Below are 22,500 nucleotides of genomic sequence, written 5' to 3'. Positions count from 1 at the left end.
TAGATATACAGTAGGTATACAGTAGATATACAGTAGATATGCAGTAGATATGCAGTAGATATACAGTAGGTATACAGTAGACAGTAGATATACAGTATATATGCAGTAGATATACAGTAGATATGCAGTATATATATGCAGTAGATATACAGTAGATATGCAGTAGATTTGCAGTAGGTGTACAGTAGATATACAGTAGATATGCAGTAGATATGCAGTAGACAGTAGATATGCAGTAGATATGCAGTAGATATGCAAAATATATGCAGTAGACAGTAGATATGGAGTAGATATGCAGTAGATATAGAGTAGATATGCAGTAGATATGCAGTAGATATGCAGTAGATATAGAGTAGACAGTAGGTATGCAGTAGATATGCAGTAGATATACAGTATATATGCAGTAGATATGCAGTAGACAGCAGATATACAGTAGATATACAGTAGATATACAGTATATATGCAGTAGACAGCAGATATACAGTAGATATACAGTATATGCAGTAGATATGCAGTATATTGACAGTAGATATGCAGTAGATATGCAGTAGACAGTAGATATGGAGTAGATATGCAGTAGATATAGAGTAGATATGCAGTAGAGAGTAGATATGCAGTATGCAGTAGATATGCAGTAGATATAGAGTAGACAGTAGGTATGCAGTAGATATGCAGTAAATATGCAGTAGATATGCAGTAGACAGAAGATATGCAGTAGATATGCAGTAGATAGGCAGTAGATATGCAGTAGATACACAGTAGATATACAGTATATATGCAGTATATATACAGTAGATATGCAGTAGACAGCAGATATACAGTAGATATACAGTATATATTTGCAGTAGATATACAGTAGGTATACAGTAGATATACAGTGGATAAACAGTAGATATGCAGTAGATATACAGTGGATAAACAGTAGATATGCAGTAGACAGTAGATATGCAGTAGATATTCAGTGGATAAACAGTAGATATACAGTAGATATGCAGTAGATTTGCAGTAGATATACAGTATATATGTAGTAGATATGCAGTAGATATACAGTAGATATGCAGTAGAGATAAAGTAGATATGCAGTAGATATACAGTAGATATGCAGTAGAGATAAAGTAGATTTGCAGTAGATATACAGTATATATACAGTAGATATGCAGTAGAGATAAAGTAGATATGCAGTAGATATACAGTATTTATACAGTATGTATACATACAGTAGGTATTCAGTAGATATGCAGTAGGTATACAGTAGATAAGCAGTAGGTATACAGTAGATATGCAGTAGTTATACAGTAGAATACAGTAGGTATGCAGTAGATATGCAGTAGATATACAGTAGATATGCATTAGATATACAGTAGGTATGCCATAGCTGCTGGCTGACTGAGAAGCAGCTCATGTCCACTTAGCCTGTGTTGCACTCTAATACACCCAGAACCAAACCCTTTCCAAACCGCCCTGGGCTAAATCCACTCCAATTAGCGTTGAGTAAATTATTAATCAAAACAACACTTCCTTTTCTGGGACGGTGGGGAAGCAACAGAGAGGAGAGGAGATTGGGAAAACAAGCTTAATTTTTCATCAGCCGCCACAAAAAAACAAAGAGTGTTTTCCCACATGAGAGACGACATGAGTCACCGACACAGGCGCTGTCTGAACAGACACAATGCAGCAGACAGATTGAACACAGGCACATTGATCAAAACGCAGCCAGCCAAACCAACTAACACCACCTCACTGCCTGCCTCTCTCACAGGCAGCCAGCCCGATGTAGCCAGAGATGAGACGATGCTATCGACACCATTCCTGTGTGACAGAGGAGGCTGTCAGGGAGCCACCAGGGGCGGGCTAAGAAGAGAGAATTAAAAAACAAAAGCAAAATAAAGACCTTAAAAAAAAAAAATGTCTAGTTATTTTTACCAGAGTTTCACCACTATGAGTACCTCTCCCTCTCTTATCGCCATGGCTACAGTACTGCTCAATGCGTAGGCATGGACGTCAACATTAACAATTGAAATGAAAGGAATAAGACAAGCACATGAGGTGCTTTGAGACAGACATATTAATGTAAAGAGGAGAAGGATTAATAGGAGACAGAAAACAAATACACCTGGACACAATTTGGAGAAGTCTGTCTGTCTGTCTGTCTGTCTGTCTGTCTGCCTGTCTGCCTGCCTGCCTGTCTGTCTGTCTGTCTGTCTGCCTGCCTGCCTGCCTGCCTGCCTGTCTGTCTGTCTGCCTGCCTGTCTGTCTGTCTGTCTGTCTGTCTGTCTGTCTGTCTGTCTGTCATTACTGGGAAAAAGTCAAATAGATAATAAACAAAAGTGAAATCAATAATACAAATATTCACAGTAAACATTACACTCACAAAAGTTCCAAAAGTGTTGTAACGATGTGCAAATAGTTAAAGTACAAAAGGGAAAATAAATAAACATGCATATGGGTTGTATTTACAATGGTGTTTATTCTTCACTGGTTGAACTTTTCTTGTGGCAAGAGGTCACAAATCTTGCTGTTGTGATTATACACTGTGGTATTTCACCCAGTAGATATGGGAGTTTATTAAAATTGGATTTGTTTTCAAATTCTTTGTGGATCTGTGTAATCTGAGGGAAATATATGTCTCTAATATAGTCGTACACTTGGCAGGACGTTAGGAATTGCAGCTTAGTTTACACCTACTTTTGGAAAGTGTGCACATAGCCTGTCCCTGTCTCAATAGCAAGGCTATGCTCACTCTGAACATAGTCAAAGCTTTCCTTAAGTTTGTGTCAGTCACAGTGGTCAGGTATTTTGCCACTGTGTACTGTCTGTTAAAATTAAAACTTCTTAGGGATAGCCCCCTTTATTTCAATTTTTGCTTAAATGACATACCCAAATCTAACTGCCTGTAGCTCAGTCCCTGGAGAAAGGATATGCATATTCTTGGTACCATTTGAAAGGAAACACTATACATTTTGTAGAAATGTAAAAAGAATGTAGGAGAATATAACACAATAGATCTGGTAAAAGATAATGCAAAGAAAAAACTAACCAGTTTTATTTCTACCACCATCTTTGAAATGCAACAGAAAGGTCATAGTTTTAGCCATCACTCTGGTTGTAATTCCGATAGTGTCCACAAGATGGCAGTGGTGTATGTGCAAAGTCTCGGATGGATAACCTGAAGACTGACTGACCTACAAGACTTGTAGCCCCAGGTACATTTGGGCAAATTGTGAAGGAGACATTCGCATTCATATTCAATTTTTCTTCAAGAATATTGTCAAATCTGTGTACTTGGACTTTGATTAAGCTTTCAAAGTATTAGTAGCCATGTTATATGTTCACCATTTGCAAAACAAACAGTTTCATAACTTTATAACTCTGAATATCCTTATAAGTTTTATCAAAATGAAAAGGAATGCTGTCGTACAAGGTTAGAAATGACATTTTACAACATATACATGGTTTCTGGATATTCCCATAAAGCTCAGCTCATTGGCTATTTAGCTAGCTTCTTTTTGACCCCGATTGGTTCTTATTTGACAAAGACACAGTCGTTCGAGTGATGGCCGCCGGGGTCATCGGTGTGCCATGAAGGCATCGCTCTCTGACCAAATATGGTGTCCTATAGAATATACTCCATCCCTAATGAAATAGTGAAGTCTTGTTACCTTCTAGGATCTCTGAGGAATAGATACGAATGTGATTTGACTCGTTCAAACAACGTTTAAGGTGAGATTTCCACAGATTCCTTTCTTTGCAAATTGAGCGAGTGGAAATACAAAATCGATAGTGTGCGCTATATGGACCTTTTTAGGATATGAAAAATGACTTTATTTAACAAAATGACACTTCATGTTATCTCTGGGACCCTTTGGATGATAAATCAGAGCAAGATTTCCGAATGTAAGTACACATTTCACCTTCAGAGGTGAATTTATCAATAATAGCTACTGTAAATTGGACAGTGGAGTTATATTAACAAGAATTTAAGCTTTCAGCCAATATAAGACACTTACAGTTGAAGTCAGAAGTTTACATACACCTTAGCCAAATACATTTCAACTCAGTTTTTCACAATTCCTGACATTTAATTGAACCCTGAACCCTGAACCCTGAACCCTTATGCCAAATTGAGTCAAACGCTTTTTTTGATATTGACAAAACATGAAAAGACTTTACCTTTGTTTCGTTTTTTTTTTTTTTTTTGTCTCTCTGAAGTTGTGGGAACGTTTGTTGCTATATGGGTCTCTGTCTCATCTCTGTCTGTCTGTCTGTTTGTCTGTCATTCTCTCTCTTGATCTCTGTCTGTCTGTCTCTCTTTCTCACTCTCTCCCTCTCGCTCTCGTTTCTGTCTGTCTCTCTCTCTGTTTTGCTCTCGCTCTCTCCCTCTTCCTCTCGTCTCTGCCTCTCTCTTTCTCTCCCTCTCGTCTCTGTCTGTCTTGCTCTCTCCCTCTTGTCTCTGTCGGTCTCTCTCTCTTTCTCGCTCGCTCTCTCTCCCTGTCCCTCTTGTCTCTCTCTGTCGGTCTCTCGTCTCTCTCCCTCCCTCTCTCCCTCTCCCTCTCGTCTCTCTCCCTCTCCCTCTCCCTCTCCCTCTCCCTCTCCCTCTCCCTCTCCCTCTCCCTCTCCTCTCTCTCTCCCTCTCCCTCTCGTCTCTCTCCCTCTCCCTCTCGTCTCTCTCCCTCCCTCTCTCCCTCTCCCTCTCCCTCTCCCTCTCGTCTCTCTCCCTCTCCCTCTCGTCTCTCTCCCTCTCCCTCTCCCTCTCCCTCTCCCTCTCGTCTCTCTCCCTCCCTCTCTCCCTCTCCCTCTCGTCTCTCTCCCTCTCCCTCTCCCTCTCCCTCTCCCTCTCCCTCTCCCTCTCCCTCTCGTCTCTCTCCCTCTCCCTCTCATCGCTGTCTCTCTCCCCTCCCTCCCCTCTCCCTCTCCCTCTCGTCTCTCTCCCTCTCCCTCTCGTCTCTCTCCCTCTCCCTCTCGTCTCTCTCCCTCCCCTCCCTCTCTCCCTCTCCCTCTCGTCCCTCTCCCTCTCCCTCTCGTCTCTCTCCCTCTCCCTCTCCCTCTCCCTCTCCTCTCCCTCCCTCCCTCCCTCTCCCTCTCGTCTCTCTCCCTCTCCTCTCCTCTCCCTCTCCCTCTCGTCTCTCTCTCTCTCCCTCTCCCTCTCCCTCTCGTCTCTCTCCCTCTCCCTCTCCCTCTCGTCTCTCTCCCTCTCCCTCTCGTCGCTGTCTCTCTCCCTCTCCCTCTCCCTCTCTCTCTCTCTCTCTCCTTCTGGAGATGACTGTAGCAGCGTTTATGCTAAACTAAAGCACTGGGCTTTCGGGTTTATTGTAATTGCAAGAAGAACTGATACATTTCAGAAGCTCATTTGGGAAACCCTCCAACTGAAATATTTAAGCAGCTATTAACTTTTTATGCACATGTTGACTTCATTAGTTTCTGCTATCATTGTATTATGAGTAAGTACAACTGTGCCAGGGGACAATATTGAGACCCTTATTGTTCACGAGACTTACTGAACAGATGTGTCTGGGCATAAACCTAACCCCTCAACACACACACACACACACACACACACACACACACACACACACAGAAACCTAACCCCTAAACACACACACACACAGAAACCTAACCCCTCAACAAACACACACAAACACAAGCACACACACAGAGAGAAGCCGGGGCGGCAGGGTGGCCTTGGAAGGTTGCAAGTTCAAATCCCCGAGCTGACAAGGTACAAATCTGTCGTTCTGCCCCTGAACAGGCAGTTAACCCACTGTTCCTAGGCCGTCATTGAAAATAAGAATTTGTTCTTAACTGACTTACCTGGTTAAATAAAGGTTTAAAAAAATAATAATTAAAAAGCCAAACCCCCTCAAAACATGAGGGGTTTCAGTGGAGATTAAAAAATCTCATATTGTTAGTAAATTCAGTATATGGAACATATTGTACTTTTACGCTTACCAATTAAATACTTGTTAGCAATGTGTAAATGGATTGTGAGAATAATATATAGGTTATAAGATACCAGAACGTACTGTAAAATGATACTATTGATTATGGTACAGCACATTGTGTAAACAGGAAGAAAGTGTACTGCACAGTATTCAGACCCCTTCCCTTTTTCCAAATGTTGTTACGTTATTCCAAAATGGATTAAATTGTTTTCCCTCATCAATCTAAACACAATACACCATTATGACGAAGTGCAAATAGGTTTTTAGACATTTTTGCAAATGTATTGAAAATAAAAAACAGAAATACCTTATTTACATAAGTGTTCAGATCCTATATATTTATATTCAGATCCTTTGCTATGAGGCTCAAAATTGAACTCAGGTGCATCCTGTTTCCATTGATCATCCTTGAGATGTTTCTACAACTTGATTGGAGACTACTTGTGGTAAATTCAATTGATTGGACATGATTTGGAAAGGCACACACCTGTCTATATAACATCCCACAGTTGACAGTGCATGTCAGAGCAAAATCCAAGCCATGAGGTCGAAGGAACTGTCCATAGAGCTCCGAAACAGGATTGTGTTGAGGCACAGATCTGGAGAAGGGTACCAAAACATTTCAGCAGCATTGAAAGTCCCCAAAAACACAGTGGCCCTCATCATTCTTAAATGTAAGAAGTTTGGAACCACCAAGACTCTTTCTAGAGCTGGCCGCCCAGCCAAACTGAGCAATCAGGGGAGAAGGGCCTTGGTCAGGGAGGTGACCAAGAACCTGATGGTCACTCTGACAGACCTCCAGAGTTCCTTTGTGGAGATGGGACAACCTTCAAGAAGGTCAACCATCTCTGCTGTACTCCACAAATCAGGACTTTATGATAAAGTGGCCAGACAGAAGCCACTCCTCAGGAAAAGGCACATGACAGTAAGCTTGGAGTTTGCCAAAAGGCATCTAAAGGACTCTCAGACCATGAGAAAGATTCTCTGGTCTGATGAAACCAAGATTAAGCTCTTTGGCCTGAATGCCAAGTGTCACATCTGGAGGAAACCTGGCACCATCCCTATGGTGAAGCATGGAGGAGGAGGTGTGATGGTGTGGGGGTGCTTAGCTGGATACACTGTCTGTGTTTTATTTAGAAAACCAGGCACACATAACCAGCATGGCTACCACAGCATCCTGCAGGGATACACCACCCCATCTGGTTTGCGCTTAGTGGGACTATCATTTGTTTTTCAACAGGACAATGACCCAACAAACCTCTAGGCTGTGTAAGGGCTATTTGACCAAGAAGGAGAGTGATGGAGTGCTGCATCAGATGACCTGGCCTCCACAATTACACGACCTTAACCAAATTGAGATGGTTTGGGATGAGTTGGACCGCAGAGTGAAGGAAAAGCCACCAACAAGTGCTCAGCATATGTGGGAACTCCTTCAAGACTTTTGGAAAAGCATTCTAGGTGAAGCTGGTTGAGAGAATGCCAAGAGTGTGCAAAGCTGTCATCAAGGCAAAGGGTAGCTACTTTGAAGAATCTCAAATATAAAAGATATTTACATTTGTTTAATTAACACTTGTTTGGTCACCACATGATTCCATGTGTTATTTCGTAGTTTTATTGTCTTCACTATTATTCTACAATGTTGAAAATAGTCAAAATAAAGAAAAGTCCTTGAATGAGTAGGCGTGTCCAAACTTTTCAATAAACATTTATAATAGCAAGTTTTCAATTTGTCATTACGAGGTATTGTGTGAAGAAAATAAAATAAAAATGAATCCAACAACACAACAAAATTTGGACTAAGTCAAGGTGTATGAATACTTTCTAGAGCATTGTATATGGTTGATACTTGTGATTATGGACTCAGGGATGGAGCTGAAGGATTTTGGACACTGGCCATCCATGCTAGTACACCACAAATGTTACTACCCGGATCCAAGATTGGTGCCATGCCGATGTTTCATGTTCAAAATTACAAGATGTCACCAGCCGTGGGCCAGTTGGGGACATTTATTTATTTATTTATTTATGTATTGTATACACAAGGAATAGAGAGAGTACTGTACCTTGCAGCTGCTCAATAAGAGTCCAGGCCATTCTAGAACCCTGGGCATCAAACACAACATGGCCCTGTAGGAAGACAAATAATGAAGACTAGTAAAAAAAAAAAAAAAAAGTTTAAAAAAGGTAAGTGGTATACAGTTCTCTCTTTCAACACCTCTCTCTTTCAGTTTTCTGACTTTTCTGAGGTTATTCCATCAACGTCACAACAAACATACCCAGAAAGTGGTTGCAATGTTCTCAGAACATATTAATGTTCTAGACATGTTTCTTGTTCTCAGAACATATTAATGTTCTAGATATGCTTCTTTTTCTCAGAATGTTCTAGACATGTTTCTCGGGAACGTTACAATGTTCTTAGAACATATTAATATTCTAGACATGTTTCTTGGGAAGGTTGCAATGTTCTTAGAACATATTAACGTTCTAGACATGTGTCTTGTTCTCAGAACATATTAATGTTCTATTAATGTTCTAGACATGTTTCTTGTTCTCAGAACATATTAATATTCTAGACATGTTTCTTGGGAAAGTTGCAAGAACATTCATGTTTTCACTTTTCTGAGGTTTAGGAGAGTATTCTTCCCTAAAGACGTTCTGTTTACATTAAGGTGATGATCTCTTGGAAACAGTCCTTGCACATCACTAGAACTCTCCTATGAAAACGGTAAGTAATGACCGTATGAGACACTTAAGGGAACGTTCTCTAAAGTTGTGGCAACGTTTGTTGTAATCTGGGTCTCTCTCGCATCTCTGTCTGTCTCTCGCTGTCTCTCTGTGTCTCTCTCTTTCTCAGTCTGAATCTCTCTGTGTGTCTTTCTGTCTCTGTGTCTCTCTCAAGCTGTCCGTCTTTCTCTCTGTGTCTCTCTCTTTGTTTCTCTCTCTATCTACATCACTTTCTTTCTCAATCTCTCTCTCTGTGCCTCTCTATCTCTCTTTCTCTGTGTATGTCTCTCTCTCTTGATGGCCGTCTATCTGGCTGTCTCTCTTTCTCAATTCAATGGTCGTTATTGGCATGGGAAACATATGTTTACATTGCCAAAGCAAGTGAAATAGACAATAAACAAAAGTGAAATAAACAATCAAAACTGAGCAGTAAGTTCACATACGTTTCAAAGGAATAGAGACATTTCAAATGTCATGTTAGGGCTGTGTAAAGTGTTGTAATGATGAGCAAATAGTTAAAGAACAAAAGGGAAAATAAATCAACATAAATATGGGTTGTATTTACAATGGTGATTGTTCTTCACTGGTTGCCCTTTTCTCGTGGCAACAGGTCACACATCATGCTGCGGTGATGTCACACTGTGGTATTTCACCTAATAGACATGAGAGTTTATCAAAATGAGATTAATTTTCAAATTCTTTGTGGGTCTGTGTAATCTGAGTGAAATATGTGTCTCTAATATGGTCATACGTTTAGGTTAGGAAGTGCAGCTCAGTTTCCACCTCGTTTTCTGGGCAGTGTGCACACAGACTGTCTTTTCTTGAGAGCCAAGTCTGCCTATGGCAGCCTCTCTCAATAGCAAGGCTATGCTCACTGAGTCTGTACATAGTCAAAGCTTTCCTTAAGTTTGGGTCAGTCACAGTGGTCAGGTATTCTGCCACTGTGTACTCTCTGTTTAGGGACAAATAGCATTCTAGTCTGCTCTGTTTTTTTGTTAATTCTTTCCAATGTGTCAAGTAATTATCTTTTTGTTTTCTCATGATTTGGTTGGGTCTAATTGTGCTGCTGTCCTGGGGGCTCTGTGGGGTCTGTTTTTGCTTATGAACAGAGCCCCAGGACCAGCTTGTTTAGGGTAATGTCTCTGTAGGTGATGGCTTTATTATGGAGGTTTGAATATATTTTTTATTTTAGGTGGTTGTAGAATTTAACGTCTCTTTTCTGGATTTTGATCATTAGCGAATATCGTCCTAATTCTACTCTGCATGTATTATTCGGTGTTTTACATAGTACACAGCGGATGTTTTTGCAGAACTCTGTATGCAAAGACTCGATTTGGTGCTTGTCCCATTTTGTGAATTCTTGGTTGGTGAGTTGACCCCAGACCTCACAACCATAAAGGGCCATGGGTTTTATAACTGATTCAAGTATTTTTAGTCATTTGCCAGATCCCAAATGGGATGTCGAATTTTATGTTCCTTTTGATGGCGCAGAATGCCCTTCTTGCTTTGTTTATTAGATCGTTCACAGCTTTGTGGAAGTTACCTGTGGTGCTTCTGTTTACGCTGAGGTATGAATTATTTTTGTGTGCTCTAGGGCAACGGTGTCTAGATGGAATTTGTATTTGTGGTCCTGGCAGTTCTACCTTTTCTGGAACACTGTTATTTTTTGTCTCACAGAGATTTACTGTCAGGGCCCAGGTCTGACAGAATCTGTGCAGAAAATCTAGGTGCTGCTGTAGGCCCTCCTTGGTTGGGGACAGAAGCACCAGATCATCAACAAACAGTACACATTTGACTCTAGTAAGGTGAGGCTGGGTGCTGCAGACTGTTCTAGTCATTGATATACTGTTCATGTTGAACGTACATGTTGAACAGGGTGGGGCTCAAGCTGCATCCCTGTCTCACCCCACAGCCCTGTAGAAAATGTTGTTTGTTTAGATGGATTCTATAATGTCGGATCTTTTTCCCTCCAACATTGCTATACATCAATTTGTATAGCAAATTGAGGATACCATTAACACCACAGGCCTTTTGGGTTGGAGGGTTTGTATTTTGTCCTGTAGTTCATTCAATGTAATTGGAGAATTCAGTGGGTTCTGTTAGTCTTTAATAGCTGATTCTAAGATTTGTAATTGATCAGGTATATATTTTTGCTGTTTGTTCTTTGAAGAAGTGGTTTACCCATACATCTCCGTTTTGGATAGATAACTCTTCGTGTTGTTGTTTGTTTGGTGTTTTCCAATTTTCACAGAAGTGGTTGGATTCTTCAATGACTTTCAGCAGATTTCTGACGTGCTGTTCCTTCTTTTTTTCTAGTGTATTTCTGTATTGTTTTAGTGTTTCACCATAGTGAAGCTGTAGACTCGTAGGTTTTCTGGGTCTCCATGTTTTTGGCTGGACAGGTTTTTACAATCTTCATCAAACCATTTGTCCTTGTTGAACATTTTCTTAAGTTGTTTGCTTTCTTTTTTATATTTAATAGGGAAGTTGAAAGGTCAACTATACTATTTAGGCTTTTTACTGCCAAGTTTCTACTTTCACTATTATAGAGACATGTTTTGTCCAGAATTTGTCTAAAAGGGATTGAATTTGTTGTTGCATAATTGTTTTTTGGTATGTTTCTGCACTACTGTCCTCCCATCTATAGCATGTCTTAATTCATGTTCTGCAGTTCCTTTGGCGTTGATGTCTCATGATTGTGTATTGCTCTGTTCAAGTAGACTGTGATTTTGCTGTGATCTGATAGGGGTGTCAGTGGACTACCTGAACGCTCTAAGAGACTCTGGGTTGAGGTCAGTGATAAAGTAGTCAGCAGTATTACTGCCAGGGGATGAGCTGTACGTGTACCGACCGTAGAAGTCCCCCTCATAGCCTACCATTGACTTATTACAGACCCAGTGTGTGACAGAGCTGCAGGGAGTTGTGACCTATCTTTTGGGGTTGTTTTGTCATAATTGTGGACATATTTGGGAGGGAATGATGTCACCTCCAGGTGTTCGTCCCCCTTTGTGCTGAAAGTGTCAGGTTCTTGTCCAGTTCTGGCATTTAGGTCAACACAGACTACTACATGTCTGGAAATTGTTGATCTCCTCCTCTAGGGTGGAGAAGCTGTCTTCAATAATGTATGGGGGGGGTCTATTGGGGGTAAATTAATATAAAAAATGGCCAGGGTTTGCTTGGGGGGTCTTAGCTGGTTGGTATGTGGCTGGTGATGCTGTGGCCAGGGTTTGCTTGGGGGGTCTTAGCTGGTTGGTATGCTGCTGGTGATGCTGTGGCCAGGGTTTGCTTGGGGGGTCTTAGCTGGTTGGTATGCTGCTGGTGATGCTGTGGCCTGGGTGTAGGTCCTCTTGGCGTGAGTTCTCCCGGTGCAGGGTATTCACTTGATTGCATGGCCTTCATACTGGCCGATGTTAGTTCACTCAGAGGCAGAGGAAAGCTGGAAGTACGTTGCCCTTTATAGGAATGTTTTTTATTATTTCATATTCTCGATTACCTAATCAGCCGCACATATTCAGTTAAGGTGCAGCGACGGGTCAAGGGAAAGATTGAGTCTGCATAGCTAGGGTCTATCTCTCTCTCTCTCCCTCTCTCTCTCTCTCCCCCTCTCTCTCTCCCCCTCTCCCTCCCTCCCTCGTGTGTCTACCTCATGGTGTCAGGGGATAAGGTATAGCTCTGTCTGGAGGATACATCTCTCTTTCAGTTCCTCTCTCTCACACACTCACTCTCTCCCCTCACTCCCTGTTATTCCCATTATGGATTGACCAGTGGGAATACAGTGGCCTCCTTGGGGGCCTTCGGGAGGGTGTCTCGCTGGTCGTTGCTCTGTTGCTCCTGTGGGAGGTGCTGGGGCTGTGTTTGAGGGGGATGTCCTTCAGGGTCCTGGAAAAGGTGGGGAGGGCTTCCTTGTAGAGGTGGCACTAGTCGTAAAGACTGCTCAAGTCCAGGGTAGAGTCTGTCTGTCTGTCTGTCTCTATTTCTGTCTCTGCGACTATTTCTGTCTCTCTCTCTCTCTCTCTCTCTCTCTCTCTCTCTCTCTCATATCTCTCATATCTCTCCCAGTACAACCACAAACTTCTCCTCTTTCTCTTCAATTTCCATCCTCTCTCTGTGGTTACATATAAGATACTCACCGACACTCCTTCGAATGAGCTGGTGTTGAGAGCACGATAGATCTCGGCGGTGATATCTCGGTTGTTGTAGTTGAAGTCTTCTAGCCTGCGGCCCTTGGCCTTCAGGGGCCCCACGGTCTTGTTGAGGGCCAGAGCCAGGGCCCACACTGCATCGTAGGCCAGAGGGGCCTCCTGGAACCCTCCCGTCTCCTCTGGGTTCTTACCCCCCAACTTAGACATCAGCTGGTTCAGAAACTCCTGAGACGTCTGGAGGAAGAGAGAGGAGGAGGGCTTAGAACAGTTTATTTCACCTTTATTTAACCAGGTAGGCTAGTTGAGAACACCTTTATTTAACCAGGTAGGACTAGTTGAGAACACCTTTATTTAACCAGGTAGGCTAGTTGAGAACACCTTTATTTAACCAGGTAGGCTAGTTGAGTACACCTTTATTTAACCAGGTAGGCTAGTTGAGTACACCTTTATTTAACCAGGTAGGCTAGTTGAGAACACCTTTATTTAACCAGGTAGGACTAGTTGAGAACACCTTTATTTAACCAGGTAGGCTAGTTGAGAACACCTTTATTTAACCAGGTAGGCTAGTTGAGAACACCTTTATTTAACCAGGTAGGCTAGTTGAGAACAAGTTCTCATTTACAACTGCGACCTGGCCAAGATAAAGCAAAGCAGTGTAACACAAAACAACAACACAGAGTTACACATAGGAATAAACAAGCGTACAGTCAATAACACAATAGAAAGAAAAAAATAATGGGTGGGTGAAGAAGGGTTGGTGTACACAGCTGGTGAACACCAGGTTGACGTCCTGTCTCCCAGTGGGCGGGGTCTATCTGGGTACAGGTCAGATGTTCCTCTCCTCTCGCTAAGAAGTCACCATGGTACAAACACTCACACTCACACAGGTACCCAAAAACACACCAACCAGCCAGCCAACCAAACAAACAAACAAACAAACAAACAAGCTAGCCAGCCAACCAACCAAACAAACAAACAAACCAACTGCAATGCACCCCTCCTGTATCCATCCACCCCCATTCTGTTGGCCCAGGATCCTGGACTGAGTTCCAGACATCTACCAGTTTCTACCCTTTGACAACAACAAAAATGTCACATTGGACAGGTCCACTTTGTGATAGAATCCCTCCACCCTCGTAAATTGGTTCAATAACACAGATCCTTTTCTCTCCCATTTAGCTTGATGTGGAGTTTTTTTTTAAAGGATTGGACAGGTTTTTGACAATAATTGTTTATCTGCCATGCGACGGGAGACGACGTTCCAAGACAACGTTCTCTACAGAACAGCGGTAAGGGCCAATTTTGTATTTTGGGACAGATAAACAACTCTGTCAAAAACATGTCCAATCCTCGAGCCAAAGACATTAGGTTTTGAGACACAGTCTCGGGCAATGCATGCATTCACCCGCTCTATGGTGGCGAGGTGAAAGTATTTTCGTGGTAGCAGGGTGGAGATCATCACTTGTGTGTTAGGGAATGTGGAAGAAGCTTTTTCAACGTATTATTAGCAGACTCAGACACAAACACACACCCGAGTGCCTGATGGAATGGAGGAAATCAGTTTTCCATTGTAATACAATATGAGAGATGGGGTCTGTGTGTTGTGTTTTTCTAGCTCATCCTGAACCCAGAGAGAGAGGATGTTTTCATGCTGTCTGAGTCTAGAAAGGGAATTATTAATTGGCATCACTTTAGACGGGAGTGCTGGAACAGGGCTCGACAGGAAGGGTGCTGAACAGGGCTCAACAGGAAGGGTGCTGAACAGGGCTCGACAGGAAGGGTGCAGAACAGAGCTCGACAGGAAGGGTGCTGAACAGGGCTCGACAGGAAGGGTGCTGAACAGGGCTCGACAGGAAGGGTGCTGAACAGGGCTCAACAGGAAGGGTGCTGAACAGGGCTCGACAGGAAGGGTGCTGAACAGGGCTCGACAGGAAGGGTGCTGAACAGGGCTCGACAGGAAGGGTGCTGAACAGGGCTCGACAGGAAGGGTGCTGAACAGGGCTCGACAGGAAGGGTGCTGAACAGGGCTCGACAGGAAGGGTGCTGAACAGGGCTCGACAGGAAGGGTGCTGAACAGGGCTCGACAGGAAGGGTGCTGAACAGGGCTCGACAGGAAGGGTGCTGAACAGGGCTCAACAGGAAGGGTGCTGAACAGGGCTTAACAGGAAGGGTGCTGAACTGGGCTCAACAGGAAGGGTGCTGAACAGGGCTCAATAGGAAGGGTTCTGGCAGAAGGCTTGACAGGAAGGGAATATGGAGGAAGGAAGGAGAGGCTCTCTCTCTCTACCTGATCTCTGTGACGAGCTAAGGAGAGACATAACAGATCTGTAATAGGCAGAGTTCCAAATGGCCCTCTATTCCTCTATATCGTGCACTACTCCCATAATAGGAAATAAAATAGGTTGCCATTTGGGAGACAGACCTAGAAGCAGGTAAATTGTCAAGCAAACGTCCACAGTCACCGTTAGAACTATTCAAATAGCCAAAAGGTACTCTATTTTCTACTCTCTGTCTGTAGCGCTGCTTCCAGAAGCAGTAGCACGTTGTTTTCCGTTGCTTAGCAACCGCGGTAAACAAGTCTAGCACGCAGAGGTCATGCTGCTGTAGCTGTTGCACACATACAGTTTTTTAGATGGCCTTGGCTTGCTATATAAAGCAGGCAGACAGGCATCGAGGCATTAAGTTACTGTTCCATTGAACATTAGATAGACCAAATGGTTGACCTAATCGACTTTGAGGGTGGTATGATCGTCAGTGCCAGGAGTGCCAGATCCAGTATCTCAGAAATGTTTGCCCTCCTGAGCTGCTTTTCACACACACAGACATTGTCTTGGGTTTACCAGGCACCGTCCAGTCTTGTGGTGGGAAACAGCTCACGGAGGAGAGAGGTCGAAGGAGAATGGCAAGAATCGCACAAGCTAACAGGTGGGCCACAACCAGACATAATAACGGCACAGTACAACAGTGGTGGGTAGAGAGGCATCTTGGAACGCACACCTCATTGATCCTTGTCATGGATGGGCGATTTGGATGGGCGATTTGGATGGGCGATTTGGATGGGAGATTTGGATGGGAGATTTGGATGGGCGATTTGGATGGGAGATTTGGAAGGGCGATTTGGATGAGCGATTTGGATGGGCGATTTGGATGAGCGATTTGGAAGGGCGATTTGCAGCAGACGACCACACCGGGTTCCACTCTTTTCAGCTAAAAACAACAAGAAGCAGCTCCAGTGGGCAAGTGATCACCAACACTGGACAACTGAGGAGTGGAAAAAACATTGCCTGCTTCGCCGAATCCCGGTTCCTGTTGCGTCATGCTGATAGCAGAGTCAGGATTTGGCGTAAGCAGCATCAATCCATGGACACATCCTGCCTGGTACAGGCTAGTGGCGGTGGAGTACTGGTGTGGGGAATGTTTTCCTGGCACTCATTAGGTCCTTTGATACCAATTGAGCAATGAATGTTTTCCGACACCTTATAGAATCCATGAAGAATTCAGGTTGTTCCGAAGGCAAAGCGGGGGGGATTTTGACCTGGTACTAGATGGGTGTACCTAATAAACTGGCCAGTGAGTGTATATTACGACATTTGCTAGCCTAGCGTGGATTTCAACTTCTCTCAGATTCACAGTCACTTAGAAATGTCCACACTTACCAAGAATTATTGTTATTTAAAAAAATTTAAGAATATGGCCCCACAACAAACATGCCAAGAGAAGCCGGCCACCAAAACTCACGGACCAGGCTAGGAGGGCATTAATCAGAGAGGCAACAAAGAGACCAAAGATAATCTTGAAGGAGCTGCAAAGCTCCACAGCGGAGATTGGAGTATCTGTCCATAGGACCACTTTAAGCCGTACACTCCACGGAGCTGGGCTTTACGGAAGAGTGGCCAGAAAAAAGCCATTGCTTAAAGAACAAAATAAGCAAACACGTTTGGTGTTGTGGGAGAGTCCCCAAACATATGGAAGAAGGTACTCTGGTCAGATGAGATTAAAATTTAGCTTTTTTGGCCATCAAGGAAAGCGCTATGTCTGGCACAAACCCAACGCCTCTCATCACAAACATCTTGTTTGTTTCACAATTAAAAATATTTTGCATCTTCAAAGTAGTAGGCATGTTGTGTAAATCAAATGATTAAACCCCCACCCCCCAAAAAAATCTATATTAATTCCAGGTTGTAAGGCAACAAAATAGGAAAAATGCCAAAGTGGGGGTGAATACTTTATCAAGCCACTGTAGCCTGCCCTGCGTACTATAGATACTATACTATACTATAGATACCATACTGTACTATAGATACTATACTACACTATAGATACTATACTATAGATAATATACTATACTATAGATACTATGCTATAGACACTATACTATACTATAGATACTATGCTATAGATACTATACTATAGATACTATACTATACTATAGATACTATATTATACAATAGATACTATACTATAGATACTATACTATAGATGCAATACTATACTATAGATACTATACTATACTATGGATACTATACTAATCTGTAGATACTATACTATTGACACAATACTATCGATACTATACTACACTATAGATACTATACTATAGATACTATAATACGCTATAGATACTATACTATAGATACTATGCTATAGATACTATACTATGCCATAGATAATATACTATACTATAGATACTATACTACACTATAAATACTATACCATAGATACTATACTATAGATACTATACTATACTATAGATACTATACTATAGATACTATACTACACTATAGACACTATACTATAGATACTATACTACACTATAGACACTGTACTATACTACATATACTATACTATAGATACTATACTATACTATAGCTACTATACTACAGATACTATACTGCAGATAATATACTATACGATGGATACTATACTATCGATACTATAGATACTATACCATTCTATAGATACTATACCACAGATACTATACTATACTATAGACACTATACTGTAGATACAACACTATACTATCGATACTATACTATACTATAGATACTATACTATAGATACTATACTGTACTATAGATACCATACTATAGATACTATACTATACTGTAGATACCATACTATACTATAGATGCTATACTATAGATAATATACTACACTATAGACACTATACTATACTACAGATACTATACTATAGATACTATACTATACTAAAGCTACTATACTACAGATACTATACTACAGATAATATACTATACGATGGATACTATACTATCGATACTATAGATACTATACCATTCTATAGGTACTATACCACAGATACTATACTATACTATAGACACTATACTGTAGATACAACACTATACTATCGATACTATACTATACTATAGATACTATACTATAGATACTATACTGTACTATAGATGCCATACTATACTATAGATACTATACTATAGATACTATACTATAGATACTATTTTATACTATCGATACTGTACTATACTATAGATACTATACTATCGAAACTATACTATACTATAGATACTGCCCTGCGTACTATGGGTACTATACTATAGATACTATACTATAGATACTATACTATACTATAGATACTATACTATAGCTACTATACTGTACTATAGATACTATACTATAGATACTATACTATACTATATATACTATACTATAGATACTGCCATGCATACTATATATACACTATACTATACAATAGATACCGCCCTGGGGACTATAGATACTATACTATAGATACTATACTATAGATACTATACTATAGATCCTATACTATACTATAGATACTATTCTATACTATGGGTGCTATACTATACCATAGATACTATACTATACCATAGATACTATACTATACCACAGATACTATACTATACCATAGATACTATACTATAGATCCTATACTATACTATAAATACTATACTATAGATACTATACTATGGATACTATACTATAGATCCTACACTATACTATATAAACTATACTATACGATAGATACTATGCTATACTATAGATACTATACTATAGATACTATACCATACTATAGATACTATACCTCAGATACTATACCATACTATAGATACTATACCTCAGATACTATACTATAGATACTATGCTATACTATATATACTATACTGTACTATACTGTAGATACTATACTATGGATACTATACTATACTATAGATACTACACTATAAATACGATTCTATCGATACTATACTATACTATACCGTACTATAGATACCAAACTATACTATAGATACTATACTATAGATACTATACTATACTATAGGTACTATACTATAGATACTATACGATAGATACCATACTATTGATACTACACTATCGATACTATACTATAGATACTGTACTATACTATAGATACTATACTGTAGCTACTATACTGTACTATAGATACTATACTATAGATACTATACTATACTATATATACTATACTATAGATACTGCCATGCGTACTATATATACACTATACTATACAATAGATACCGCCCTGCGTACTATAGATACTATACTATAGATACTATACTATAGATACTATACAATAGATCCTATACTATACTATAGATACTATAGGTACTATAATATACCATAGATACTATACTATACCATAGATACTATACTATAGATCCTATACAATACTATAAATACTATACTATAGATACTATACTATGGATACTATACTATAGCTCCTATACTATACCATATAAACTACACTATACGATAGATACTATGCTATACTATAGATACTATACTATAGATACTATACCATACTATAGATACTATACCTCAGATACTATACCATACTATATATACTATACCTCAGATACTATACTATAGATACTATGCTATACTATATATACTATACTGTACTATACTATAGATACTATAGTATGGATACTATACTATACTATAGATACTACACTATACATACGATACTACCGATACTATACTGTACTATAGATACTATACTATAGATACTATACTATACTATAGATACTATACTATAGCTACTATACGATAGATACTATACTATTGATACTACACTATCGATACTATACTATACGATAGAAGGGTGCAGGAAGGGTGCTGAACAGGGCTTAACAGGAAGGGTGCTGAACAGGGCTCGACAGGAAGGGTGCTGAACAGGGCTATACTATACTATAGATACTATACTATAGATCCTATACTGTACTATAGATCCTATACTATACTATAGATCCTATACTATAGCTACTATACTATAGATACTATCCTATCCTATATATACTATATATACTATATATACTATATATACTATACTATATATACTATACTATAGATCCTATACTGTACTATAGATCCTATACTATACTATAGATCCTATACTATAGCTACTATACTATAGATACTATCCTATCCTATATATACTATATATACTATATATACTATATATACTATACTATATATACTATACTATAGATACCGCCCTGCGTACTATAGATACTATACTATACCATAGATACTATACTATAGATACTATACTATATATACTATACTATACTACAGATACTATACTACAGGTACTATACTATAGATACTATACTACACATAGTATACTATAGATACTATACTATACTATGGGTACTACACTATAGATACTATACTATAGATCATATACTATACTATAGTTACTATACTATAGATGCTATACTATATATACTGTGCGATACTATACTATAGCTACTATACTATAGATACTATAATATAGATACTGTACTATACTATGGATCCTATACTATACTATAGATCCTATACTATACGATAGATACCATAATATACCATAGGTACTATACTATGCTATAGATACTATACTATACTATAGATACTATACTATACTACAGATATTATAATATACTATAGATACGATACTATACTACAGATCCTATACTATACTATAGATTGTATACTATAGATACTATACTATGGGTACTACACTATAGATACTATACTATAGATCATATACTATACTATAGTTACTATACTATAGATACTATACTATATATACTATACTGTACTATACTATAGATACTATACTATAGATACTATAATAAAGATACTATACTATACTATGGATCCTATACTATACTATAGATCCTATACTATACTATAGATACCATAATATACCATAGGTACTATACTATACTGTAGATACTATACAATACTATAGATACTATACTATACTACAGATATTATAATATACTATAGATATTATAATATACTATAGACACTATACTATAGATACTATACTATACTACAGATCCCATACTATACTATAGATACTATACTATACTACACTACAGGTACTATACTATACCATATGTACTATACTATACTATAGATGCTATACTATAGATACTATACTATAGATCCTATGCTATACTGTGGCTACTATACTATGCTATGGATACTATACTATACTATATATACTATACTATAGATACTATACTGCACTATATATACTATACTATACTATCGATACTATACTATAGATACTATACTATACTACGGATACTATATATATATATATATATATATACTATACTGTAGATACTATACTATAGATACTATACTATGGATACTATACTATACTATAGATACTATAATATACTATAGATACTATACTTTACTATACTATATATACTATATTATACTATACTATAGGACCTATACTATAGATACTATACTATAGAACCTATACTGTACTATAGAACCTATACTCTACTATATATACTATACTATGCTATGGATAGTATACTATATATACTATACTATAGATACTATACTATAGATAATATACTATAGATACTATACTTTACTATACTGTAGATACTATATATACTATACTATATATACTATACTATACTATAGATACTATATATACTACACTGTAGATGCAGGCCATGTTACAGCTTCAAAGGGAGAGATCGTTCGAGGAAGGAGATGGATTAAGGTAGAAAAACTATTGTTAAGAAAAATCGGGTTTGCTGGATATAGTTACTTATTAAATACAACAACATTTTTATTTAACCTTTATTTAACTAGGCAAGTCAGTTTAAGAACAAATTCTTATTTTCAATGACGGCCTAGGAACAGTGGGTTAACTGCCTGTTCAGGGGCAGAATGACAGATTTGTAACTTGTCAGCTCGGGGATTTGAACTTGCAACCTTTCGGTTACTAGTCCAACACTGTAACCACTAGGCTACCTGCCGTCCCATTACAGAAGTTATGATGTTTATTGATTATTTATTTACGTTCTTCATCGTCACGGTTATACAGTTACCGTACCAGCCCTACTCACAATGTTAAACAAACATCAAATTTCGACTTGAGTTTTTGAGATCACGCACACCCACTCCCTCCCCCGGCTCCAGGCGGCAACCAGCTGCTGGGTCTGTCAGCCTCTCGACGCCTCGTCACCAAATGGGGCTTTGATCAATAAGAGACAACTCTAAAGCCTCTCTAGGCTGCTTTTGACTAGGGCCCATAGGTAAAGAGACGCATCCTCTAGTAGCTCTCCCTCTCTAGGCTGCTTTTGACTAGGGCCCATAGGTAAAGAGATGCATCCTCTAGTATCTCTCCCTCTCGAGGCTGCTTTTGACTAGGGCCCATAAGT

At 39.5% G+C, this 22,500-nt stretch overlaps 1 protein-coding gene across 1 annotated transcript in view; it reads right to left on the bottom strand.

Moving 5' to 3' along the window:
* LOC112229197 (gamma-aminobutyric acid type B receptor subunit 1-like) overlaps nt 1-22,500 on the bottom strand; it is a 306,296-nt gene that overhangs the window by 58,317 nt on the left and 225,479 nt on the right. Inside the window, exons 13-14 of the mRNA XM_042310436.1 lie at nt 12,794-13,039; nt 8,003-8,066 (exon numbers count right to left, since the gene is read on the bottom strand). Of these exons, the coding sequence (XP_042166370.1) occupies nt 8,003-8,066; nt 12,794-13,039 (310 nt within the window). The remainder of the gene's footprint in view (nt 1-8,002; nt 8,067-12,793; nt 13,040-22,500) is intronic.

This window comes from Oncorhynchus tshawytscha, linkage group LG31 (genome assembly GCF_018296145.1).
Source record: "Oncorhynchus tshawytscha isolate Ot180627B linkage group LG31, Otsh_v2.0, whole genome shotgun sequence".
NCBI lineage: Eukaryota > Metazoa > Chordata > Actinopteri > Salmoniformes > Salmonidae > Oncorhynchus > Oncorhynchus tshawytscha.
Note: the sequence above shows the minus strand (reverse complement) of the source record. Positions and strands in the feature narration are given on the sequence as shown.